The sequence below is a fragment of the Diadema antillarum genome, unplaced genomic scaffold, assembly GCF_040938485.1.
Source record: "Diadema antillarum isolate AM-2024a unplaced genomic scaffold, OU_Dant_1.0 scf00000098, whole genome shotgun sequence".
Classification (NCBI taxonomy): domain Eukaryota; kingdom Metazoa; phylum Echinodermata; class Echinoidea; order Diadematoida; family Diadematidae; genus Diadema; species Diadema antillarum.
Genome location: NW_027270987.1, coordinates 168,427 through 180,532, shown reverse-complemented (window position 1 = coordinate 180,532; position 12,106 = coordinate 168,427). Strand labels below are relative to the sequence as shown.

The following is a 12,106-nucleotide window of genomic DNA, read 5'->3' as shown; positions in this document are numbered from 1 at the left end:
ACATACAGGGACGACAGTCAGAAGGCAGGTCGCCTCATCATTCCTGTATTTTTATGACCGACCGGAGACAAGAGAACGGAAATATGAAAATTGCGACAGAGAGCGAGGGTTAACGGCGATATCCGCTACGAGGATTACACGCGACCCGTTACCACCTGCCTTCTCGCAGAGAAGGTGTGAATCTCCGTGACGTTGTCGCTGCGAGCTATCACCAAGCTTTACCCGAGATGAAGCGCTGCTCAGAACGCCGCGGGAGAGTAGCCGTGCGTGTATTTCGCCGAACCGGAATCGCATGTCGAAGAAGCAGCACAATTTGAATGCAAGAAAACAGCCACAATATTTGGATGAAAGATGCAAGAGGTATGAGGGAGACTGAATCGACATTTAACGCACTATGTATCTGTGAAAGTGAAACACCATGTTTGGGCAACTCTGAAAGTGTCCATATGTTCTCATTGTGATGTGAGATGAGTTAAAGCGTCAATACAGTTGGTGAATGGTGTGAGGCATGATGTCGGAGAAGTCAAGGCATCCGCCACGGAGGACGATCAGCGTCTATCAACGCGACCTGGATCGGATAATAAGTGACCTACAAGGTGGCGATGCAAATGCCAATGCCAACAAGCAAGACTCTTCACCGGTCGTCAAATTTCCGACGGGGCCCAGAGCCCACAAGCGTCATGTGGCTAAGACGCCGAAAACGAAGAGGAAGAGACCACCACCTGTCGAGGAACTCACCGAGGAGACGCCCAGTTTGGACCCCGACAAGCTGCAGCAGTTGGAAACCACCGCCTTCGCAGCCCTGCAGGTGATCCAGGAGACGGTGGTCTCCATCGACAAACTCCACGAAGCCCAGGATGATGAGGACGATGTGGAGGACAGGGCATCCCGTGGGGTGAGTACGTACGACAGTGGTGTTAAAGTGAAAGAAAAAAGGACAGATCATGTCGGAAACACAAATTCACGCGGATTCCAATCAGCAAGTCATGGCCTGGAGCCTATGTCGCGTAAAGACCACGCATCTCACAAGGAACGCAGTGATAGCGGTGTCGGCACCATCAGCAGTGTAAAAAGCTCCGATATGAGCGCTCAAAGACTAAGATCCAGATTGAATGAGCTCTTAGATACAGAACCAAGCATCCAAAAAGGCGAGCATGATGGGAGGCGGGCCATCGAAAAACCAGAACATAGAATAAACCGCGACTTTGAAATCGACACCAAGGAAAGACTGTCGCAATTCAAGGCAATAGGTGACAAGGGAAAATTAGCACTTGGTATTTCCAAGCCTGCAATCGATATCAAGGAACGGCTAACAAATTTGAAAGAGAAAGTGGAAACCTCCATCACATCTCCGAGGAAAAAACCCGATGTTCATCATGAAACGTGGCAAGAGAAATCCAAATTAGCACCGAAAGCAGCCAAAGATACAAACCCCCTGACTTCTCATTCGGTTTCTAAAACAGCTACGCCATCGCCATCTCGCAGGAGAAAGCATTTCAGAGGACTCCCCGACAAAACAGACGACAGCTCCGGCAGCGGCACTCTGTCCAAGACAACTATGGAAGTCGAAACTGCCACATCGAGGGCGGCGTCGAAATCTGTGTCGCTGGATTCGAGCATGGTGTCGGACAAACCAACCCGATCGCGAGTGGATTCGTGCACGCAGACCGACCTCCACCTCGCTGCGATGAAATTGCTCGCTCTCAAACTGCAGAGTATGGGAACCGTGGAAGAGGAGCGGAGAACATCCCCTGCCGCATCTCCCAAATCAGTTCGCTCCTCCTCGAAGAACAAGAGCGGAGCCCACGCCCTGGATGATGCTGTCAGTAAGACCAACGTCGCCATGGCAACGGAAGATAGAACGGCCGTGGCCGTGGACTCTACCGCTCCGAACGGGGGCAGTTCCAAGGAGGAGGGGAACACGGAGCTGGAGAAACTGAGAGAGGAGAACGAAAAGCTGGAGAGACAGCTGAAGGAGACCATCGAATTCGAAGTCCAGGCCATGAAGGCCTACCTGAAGCTCGTCAAGCAGCATCGTCATCTCAAGAGGAAGCTTAAAGGTAGGTTTTCAAAGAGGGTGTGGGGAAATGCAGAAAAAAAATCTTTTGTATCATGCCTCAAGTTTGGTCCCTTGAGCATAGTTGTATTGTTTATTCTGTAGTACATTAACCGCAGATGACCCAAAGAGTCGTAACGAATGACATGAATGATAATGACTTAGTGTATGTATATATCTTTAAGGGCTGGTATAGTTTTGGTTGTTTTGGGGGCAATAATTAGAAACCGCTTGTATGAAATAAGAGCATACGATTCTAAAAGGAATTAAAGTTCATTTGATGAAAGTCGGCTTTGAAATTGCTGAGATATCCAAAAACAAAGTTAAACAAAGTGGTCCTAATATAAACAAGAAAGAACCACCTTTTATTAGGACCACTTTGTTGTTGAATATCTCAGCCATTTCAAAGCCGATCTATCAAATTAACTTTTAATTTCTCTTGTATGCCCTTCGATATTTCTTAATTGGTTTCTAATTATCTCCCAAGAAGTTATCCCCACCTCAGCCAAAACTATACCAGCTCTTTGATGTGTGTGGATATACACATACTTAGGAATACATAATTGTGGCTGTGTTTGTGTGTCTATAATGATTGTGTTTATATGCTTACATACATAAATATAAATGTACAGTGAAGTGTTATAATCTGTTTTGATGACTAGATTCAGTGAAGCTGATTAACCGGTTTTTCCTTCATGTTTGACTGTGGTATTCTGTAGTTGCGTTACTCACAATAACCTTGATGTAATAATTTTTTTTTCTCGTGATCGTCTCTAATAAGTGGGAACGATACATCAGAAAGCATTTCGTAACTGGATAACGATCAACACTAGCAAGAAAATACTCGATACTCAATTTGAAAATTCAGTCAATGCTTATAGCATATATAATCAGTATTCTTAATTCTGTGCCCTTCCGTTTGGGGGCAGAAAGAACCCTTACACCTAGCATGCCTAGGAATGCTCCACTGCCATCCAGAGCAGACGTTGAATGTTTACTGGTGAGTAATGATGATGATCATGATCATGATAAGAAGGGTGAAATGATCCTTTATCATCATATGATTCTTGCAATTAGAACATTGAAGATGGAATAAAATGGATATCAAGTCTGTACAAAGGAATATGCCATTAAATAAACGTAGAATGCAGTTAGTTCTTTACTAACTTTTAACCCCCTCCTCCCACTTATGAAGTCAACACTCACTCTGCATTTTGATTCTGGCAGTATAAAGGAAATCACACGTTATATATTATTCAATATCAATTTACCAGAGGCACCAAACATGCCAGAGTGATGAAGGTAGCTATTGTCCTCCCTTAGTATCACTGATGCCCGCGCGAATAAGAGATATGGGATATCATTGCATCATTTAATTAGCTTTCTATGCATGCTTGAGCAGTCATATTGTGTATATACCGCAGCACTGAATTCATTTTGCCGAGTGAGACAGAAACATTTTAGCACTGATTACGCACACATGGGACATATCTCAAATTGGCAACGCATGAAGTCAGCATGTCATGTAATCGCTTACATCAGATAACCCTTGCATTATCAACAGGTGAATATCAATTACAAAAGAAATTGAAATTGCTGTTTGTTTTCGACAAATTGCATCGGAGCTTATCACAAACACTTCAAACTCGAGTTGTGGTCTCCTTAGATGATTACATGTGATACTTATCGAATCAAATTCTCGCGTTTTTCGTCAGGTTTTATTCAACAGCGTAAAAATATCAACAAAGTGAAAGAAAAAAAACTCTCGAATGAAACAGAATAATTCAAAAAAGTGGGAAAATTACGCAATTCAACACTAATGAGAAAATAACAATGCCAGTGAATGAGTAGCATCAAATTAACAAAATGTCTTAAAAGCTATTTTGGAGTATTTTTACACTATTGTTTGCTCTTGGTAACAAAGTCGTAGAGATAAACTATCCATATCCTCTTTACATTAAGTGAAATATATCTTTTGGCATATCAATGCGAAACTGAGAAACACGCTAGCGTTAAATAACACAGTGAAGGCAACACAGACACCCTTATATTTAAAGGTAGTTATTAAGGTACTCTACGTCTATGTACCAAACAGGTCTGGAGTTCGGATCTAATTCTTCGTCAACTTTCCCCCCAAAATTGCACCTTTCCTCACCAAATTATAGATAGCTTTGATAATGAAAGTGAAATGATATGAGAGGAAGAGGGAATGTTAGAGGTTTCATTAAAAACCACACCAAAGGTTAGAAAATTATGGAAATATAAATTTTGGCGTGTGAAAGCGGGCAACACCAGATACGAAGATTGGAGGAGGTGATTGGTAGTGACGTCATCATTTCACTAGCCTTCCATTTAGTCATTTCCGTGTATTCTTTCTCCTTTTTCTTTTTGAAACCAACAAGAAAAGTAGTATCGCTCGCATCATGTTATTGTAGTCTTACGATAATATATCTATCAGTGAGGACTTCTTGAAGAGGAAAAGTGGTGTATTTGCTAAATTATCGACAAAACCACGATTTTCATATTTTCTATATACATTTTACCCCCATGATAAAGTTGCAGATGGTTTGATATGTGATTTGCGACCAATATCGCTCTTCGGTAAAGACATGCGAGACTTCAAACAACCCTGTTGTCCTGATTTTAACAAAGTTGACAAGTATTCAAACAAACTGGAATATAATGATGAATTGTGCTTTTTAATTAGTTCCACATAGAAATGGCATGAAGCCATTCTACTCGGCAACAAACAACATGAGTAGTGAATGACTGTATCGTGTTCGCGTGCATCTAGACTTTTTCTAGATTTTCACCTATCTTCATAAGATCATAATGTTTCATGGAAAATCGATATGTTTGCGCAGAATCCATGTTTACGTTGACGTATCATTGAGACTGCCAATGTTTAACATAAGAAGATATTAACCCAAATGGACTGGAAGGAGTGGTGGACATAGTTTTCGCATGTGTGGGATATTAAAGTGAAAGTAATTGCTATCCATAGTCGTTTGTACAAGCTTTAACGTGGCAGACCCGTTTGTTTAATACTACTCTTTTGCTCTTAAATTCCTAGTTTCAGTATACCAAACCCTAAGTATCTGAATAGCTTTAGCTTGAATTCATCGGCATACCGTTATATACAAGACAGTAGTGTACTTTCAAGCTTCGAGTAATCATAACAATCGGATCGACTGGTGCTTTGGGCTCACAGCGGGTGATCAAGAGTCTCTTATTGACAGCGATGAGCCCCCTATCTATGCCCATGCCCCATAATTAGCCTCTGTTGCTCATTGTTACTGCCTGCGATTAGAGGTTTGGTAGAAGATATAGAGGTAGGGTTCGATGACTGCTCGCTAATCTATTTCAAACCCATTCACGGCTGTACTTGACAGATTGTCACCAAATTCACCCATTTTCCACCCACGTATACACTTTATTTCCTCTTAAATGACACCCCGCGAGCCTCCTCCCCTCCCCACCCCATCTACGCCAAGTGGCATTCCGCATATTACAACTTCACCTACTTTAATGACTATAAAGAAATGTACACCAGGGTTGTACTACAATGACACCACGATAATAACGTCGTTCGGCCACTGTCATGCTGGGTCGGATTGACAATAGGGTTTTGAGAGAGCGCGAAAGAATGACGGCGGCCGCCTTTGTCAAAACAAGAGGAGATTGATGCTTTAAATTAAAGATAGCGAGGAGTAAGTATTACCCTTGAGCCTGTCGTGTTCCGCTTTGTGCCAGTAATCCAGTGTGTTATAGAAAGATGTCACTCTGATCTATACTTAGACCGAGAGTTTCGAAATGAAATTCCACTCGATAATCATGTTGATTTTATAACCAGATGAAAGAAATAAAACAAACTGAACATTAAGAGCTCATTAAAAAAAATCCTTCCAAAATTAACAAAGTGATGGAATTTACCAGTATCATGGGCTTTCACGACATGGTCAGCGATAGCATGATAACATGCAAATTAGATGAGCTATTCACGTCATGACCTCACACGTTTCTAATAAAGTGTTCATAAATAGAGTGTTCATAAATCTACACTCAATATCATCTGTAAGGAATGCTGAAATATTAAATTCAATTACTTGAATCGAAATGATCTTAATGTTGTAATGCTACAGCAAAACTGACCGTTTAGTGATGGGAGTAAATTGACCAGTTTTTAGGTGCAGACATGAAATTAGTTCGATCATTATTCCATTTACAGACCAAGTTTAGAGTTTAAAGGTCATGGCCTCATCACCTCATCTATTTTGCATATTGCGATATTGACCAATATTACTTTATAGCGCAGACAAGTGATACAAGCCTCTAAATTCCGTAGTTTATACGTTGCATTTCATATTTTAAATGAAATTTTCTTTTCCCGTTTGTTTAACTTTGTTCTTTACTCAAAGTCTACTTGTACACGGATTGAACCTTATTTCTTTAATCGCTTTAATAGTGATGGTGTTAGGGACAATGATAACGGAGAGAATTTGTGAAGGATTCGTAACGGAAAATGGAAAATGGAAAACGCAAAATATGATGTTATGAATATACAGTAATATCGATGCTTTCAATAATGTTTATACGCTCTTGTGTGGGAAGTGAGAAGTATCCGTTCTGTCTCTCTCTCTCTCCCATACTCTCTTCGATGAAATCGTTGTGTGTAGATGAGTGGCTGTTGAGGCATGACTAGTTGTGGACACAAAGAGGGTTACTGGCGCTAAAAAAGGCGACGCAAAGGCAGTTATCACGCCATTTGCTGCTTCAGAGTGAATGTAAGCTGTATCATAATTATCCTTATTAAGACTTCAGCTAGGTCATATCTCTTGGTGTGACCTGCATTGGCTGTTTAAAACACAAATATGAGCGATTAGAAAGCTGATATAAGATAGAGCAACGATGCTTCCAGCGGTGATTGTTTTAAATAGCTATTAGTTTCGTTAAGGAGGTACAGTACTGATATGCGACCGCTTGTATATTATTATCTTCTTGTTTTTCTGCGGCATGATTAGTATTTGATTCTGATTTGAGGCATCTTTTCTAATAATTGTAGATGACGGTTATTATGAGTATAAACTCACTAATCATTAGTACACCCACATGACTATATTGTATGTATGTACTTATGCAGTCATAGATACAATAAAATGTATATGATAGGTCTTTATGTAGGCCTACATACTAATATAATCAACATCTATATATATACTTATTTATTTATGTATGGAGACAGAGAGACAGAGCTGTTGAATGTGTGTTTGTGTGTGTGTGTGTGTGTGTGTTTGTGTGTATCTATCTTGCTAATCTATTCAATCTTTAAGAGCCAAAAATCAATAAGACTTTAATAGACTGTTCAATGCTAATTCAACTCGCTATACCGACTCATTTCCGCCAAATTATCATGTTACACTCCTTATCTGTCCTTTTTTTTTTGTCATTTGATCCCGTGTTTGTTGTAACCATCTCCCTGTCTTACTATTATTTTTTATATTGATGAAGCTCTTCACGCCCGTAATAATAACCATATCAAAACGGGCCAGCAAGAATGTGTGTGTCACATTATTATAACATGTAATGTAGATGAACTCTATGTACTGCATGAGGAAGTAGCGAAATTCCATAACTTTGGGATAACTTCAGCCGGTGAACAGATTGTTCTGTTTGACTTCGGACTCAGACTAAAGATGTGAGATGACACTTTCTCTTTCTCAAAAGGTGAAAACAAAAATGCCGCGAAGAGGGGCAAAATTCAAGGTTTCCGCCTCACATCCAAATGCCATGTGTTTGTTCGTGAGTCTTCACACAAGCCAGGGAGATTTGCAAACGATATGAGAGCCATTGTTACTTTTTTTAGACGGAGATAATCCTCTCTAAACCAGGGTCTACGTTTTCTGACTTGAGAATGCGTATTTCCTCTTTCAAAACTAAGTAGTAGAAGAAGAAGAAGTACCAGCATGCAGATCGAACGTGAAGATTAGCGTGTGAACACCATTATACAGTCGGCCACTCTTAACTAATACAGCCGTACCCATAACATATGTATACACATACACACACATGCACAAAGACAGTGTGTTCACGAGATTGGACTTGTTGAATTTCATGGTACAAACATTTGAAGTTTGAAGTTTGAAGTTTTTATTAGCAACAACATTTGAACATGTACATTTTCAATCATTATACAATTATATTTACATACATATATGAAAAGAATACTTATCTATTACTCCTTTACAATAACATGATTTAAATGAAGACATTTGAGATTTAAATGTGATACATGTAGCGTAATTCTACAAAGTTGTTGTTAACAAGGAAACCAAAAGTTAGCACACGTGCTAGTCGAGATTGGTCACCTTGATCTTCATACTAAAAGCTAAACACAAACGAAAAATTATTACATGGTTGGTTGAAATGGCTGTTAATATTCAAATACAATGTACATCATATATTTTCTAACATAGAAAACTAATTATACATGATACAGTATATAATCTCTATTAAAGAAGGAAATCTGCAAGGCATTTACGAAATGTAGATGTTTGCTTTGTTCACGCATTTCTCGTGGCAATGTGTTCCAAAGTTTTGGTCCTAAGTAAGAAATCGAAAATTGTTCCTGTGTGGTTCTAAATTTTGGTAAGTACAACATTCTTTTTTTCATTTGAGTCTCACATTGTGTGAAGTGGCATAGCTGACGTGCTATAACATCAATCTAATTAGCATGATTTTGCTTATTATGTAATTATACTTTATACGTTCCTCCGAATATCCACATCAAACAAATGGCAGTATTATCATACACACATAGTGTAACACTGAGTAAATGACGTAATCATTCTATACCGTTCATTGCATTGATGCAAAATTATATTTCCACGTAGCAGGACTATATATAAGCTGGAAATATTAGTAAGTCTTGATCTCACTATGTTTGACGAATATAGTAATGAAATACAGACATTTGATGTTAGCAAGGGCTATTTTATTGTTTGCGTGCAGAAGATTTCTTTTGTTAACTTTAAGTCGACAGCACACAAAATGTTTGATCCAGATGTCGTTGTTAAGTCGATATTTAGTCGTGTTCAGTCCTCGTTAATGTAGCACATCTCCTATACCACACATCAGGGGCCACACGTGTGGCACTCAAACTAAAATGTTTTATATCCCTCTAGGTTTTTATTTGCGAGAGAGATCTTATCTGTTTCTTCATCAAATTGTTCTGGTTCAAAAACTCACCTAATCACCGTATTGTGAACGCGATAGCGTTGTGAAGTAGCAGGTAATTGTATTATAATCGAGACATATTGATGCTGTCATCCTGTCGTTAGGGAGAGTGAGATGATTTTGGCAACCCTGAAACAGATAGAAATAATTATTCGTCAATATGTTCATTACATTCGACGACAAGGTTATCTTTTGCTTCTGACGTCTACAACAGTTTAATGTTATGCGTTCAGTTCACACAAATCAAGCCAGACATTAATACGTGACGCAGATGTAGTGAAGCACGACTTATCACAACCGTCATAACATGAAAGGCTGATTCGTCCCGCGGTATGCTTCAAAACACAGAAAGTGGAAAGAGACAGTTGAATAAAAAAGATGAGCTGACTGTTTAATTTCTATGGTTTGGATGACCTGGATTATACAAGGTGGCCCAAAAAGAACGAAACACATAAGATCTTTGATTTGTAAATATGTCATTATTTTGCATACTATTGGAAAGGCCATTCTTTTTTTCAATAGAATGACACCAAGTTCTTTAATTTTGGTTAATGCGTTATGATTTTAGGACCATTTTTGCCAACCCTTGCAATTTTCAAAATGTGATGATTTTGCACTCTCAGAGATACCGAAACCAGCGAGAATTCGGCTTGCCATAGAAACAGTAACGCACAATGTGTCGAATGTGGGGTGGACGGTGTGATTGTCATTGTTCGTTATCATTGTGAATAATGTGAATTTCATTGTTGATATCATTGTGAATGCTACTGGTTGTATGGCAAGCCAAATTCTTGCTATTTTCGGTATCTCTGAGAGTGCAAAATGATCACATTTTGAAATTGCAAGGGTGGACAAAAATGGTCCTAAAATCGTAACGCATTAACAAAAATTAAAGAACTTGGTGCTATTCTATTGGGAAAAAAATGGCCTCTCCAATGGTATGCAAAATAATGACACATTTGCAACAATATTGCTGAAATTAAAGATCTTAGGTGTTCCGTTCTTTCTGGGCCACCCTGTACATTGTGATCACCAGTACATTAATGAGGTGCTATCCCACCCCTATACCCCGACCCGCTCTGAACTTCACGCACGTAAAATCATAACAGACATCACATAGCAACAGGTGTCAATATGAAAATAATGTGGTTGGCAAACCCACGTGAAACTGTCATTATACACCTATCCACTGTTGTTCTCCCGCCCAAGAAACATGTCTCCCGGATGAGGCTATCTGAAGAGCATGTTCACAAACGCGTGGCGGAGTGCTGCCTAAAAGCGTCACGCCATCCTGGCCATGTTATATTTTACCAAACACTGAACGAAACGCAGTTTTCAAAAGGTAGACTTATTAATTGATTTCATTACTGGCATCACAGGGCCTTGAAAAATTACATCCTGTTATACTCCTGTGGGCTTTTTTATTTCGATGTATCAGAACAATAATGTGCATGGTCGAGTAGTGTCAAAACATCTGTCGAGTCGACGTTACAGTACGTGCTCAAAAAATTTTGACAATATTATTTCAAAAAATGGTTCCCTTTTGAGCCGGATATTCATACAGTGAGGTTGGACTGGTATTCGATGTAATGTAAAAACTCTGGCCATGAATCATTTTTTTTTTGTCCATATTGTAGCTTATCGAATGCATTGAATGTATTGAAAAGTTATATGTCAACATGTTTTCGTGTCAGTGTGTGTGTAAAATGGATAACTGTAAAACCTCCACGAACATTGATCTGTTATATGCGCTGTACATTGTAGTATCTCAACTATTACTATCATTATCATTGCTACGATTGCTTAGCTCGACACTTCATTAGTATAGATATCCTCATACATTTCATTTCATTTCATTTCATTTTTATTTCATTTCCGGCCAAAGCATATAATATGACAATTTCATATAAACAAATTAAGTACAATGTAACTATTACATTTCCAAATGAAATTTAGATACACGTCATTTGTTTACATGAATCAATAAACATACTAGTTGAAAAAATACATGGGCAAAATGTGACTGAATCATAAGAAAGAAAAGGTCGGAAATGGAGGGGACTGCTAAAAAGCCAAGCTTGTAGAATGCAGTCCCCTCGTGAGTCGTGAAAATTATAGTAATAATGCAACAAGACAATTTGACATAGTCCTCGGGACTATACATTATGCGGCTAAAAGAGGAAAATGCTTATGAGTTTGTGAGTGGACTTATGAGTGGGCTCTTTTTTAACCAGTGCACACATAGGCCCGGCCATTCCAAAAATGCGCTTTCAAAATTAATTGGCTGGTTTCGAAATGACGTGCGTCGTGGAATTTGGCTTTGATCAATATCTCGACGTTCAACGAAGGGAGTTACTGGCATGAATGCCTGTCCACCAATGTCCACCAATGTGCTCCCACAAGTTTCTCCACATACTCCTATTCCAGTATTCAAAGGAGAGCGCCACGTGCTTGTACTGCCGGGGGTTTTGCAAATCGTTGTAGATTATGTAATATTGATCTATAAAGTGGATGATAGGGGTGAAACACTAAAGCCCAACGTCACTTGCCTTTTGAAAACGAGCATATACCGCCGCCCGCACTAATCTCGCATTGTTCGAGAGGAGGTTAGTAGACGTCAATAGGATAAGTCTGAGGGCAAAATAATTTCCGCTGTTATTGTGTAATCGTGTTTAACCCTTCCAGGATCAGTAATGACCCTATTGGACTTGTTTTCTTTAAAATAGTTGATAATTTAATTAAATGCATCAGCCTTCACGATTTTCGACGATAAGTCACATTTAAGTTGTGACTCCAAGCTAAAAATTCATTCATGAC

At 39.3% G+C, this 12,106-nt stretch overlaps 1 protein-coding gene across 1 annotated transcript in view; it reads left to right on the top strand.

The window, feature by feature from the left end:
• The first annotated feature begins 511 nt into the window (after positions 1–511).
• LOC139718645 (uncharacterized) overlaps positions 512–12,106 on the top strand; it is a 156,441-nt gene continuing 144,846 nt past the window's right edge. Inside the window, exon 1 of the mRNA XM_071630104.1 lies at positions 512–2,060. Coding sequence (XP_071486205.1) covers positions 512–2,060 — 1,549 coding nt within the window. The remainder of the gene's footprint in view (positions 2,061–12,106) is intronic.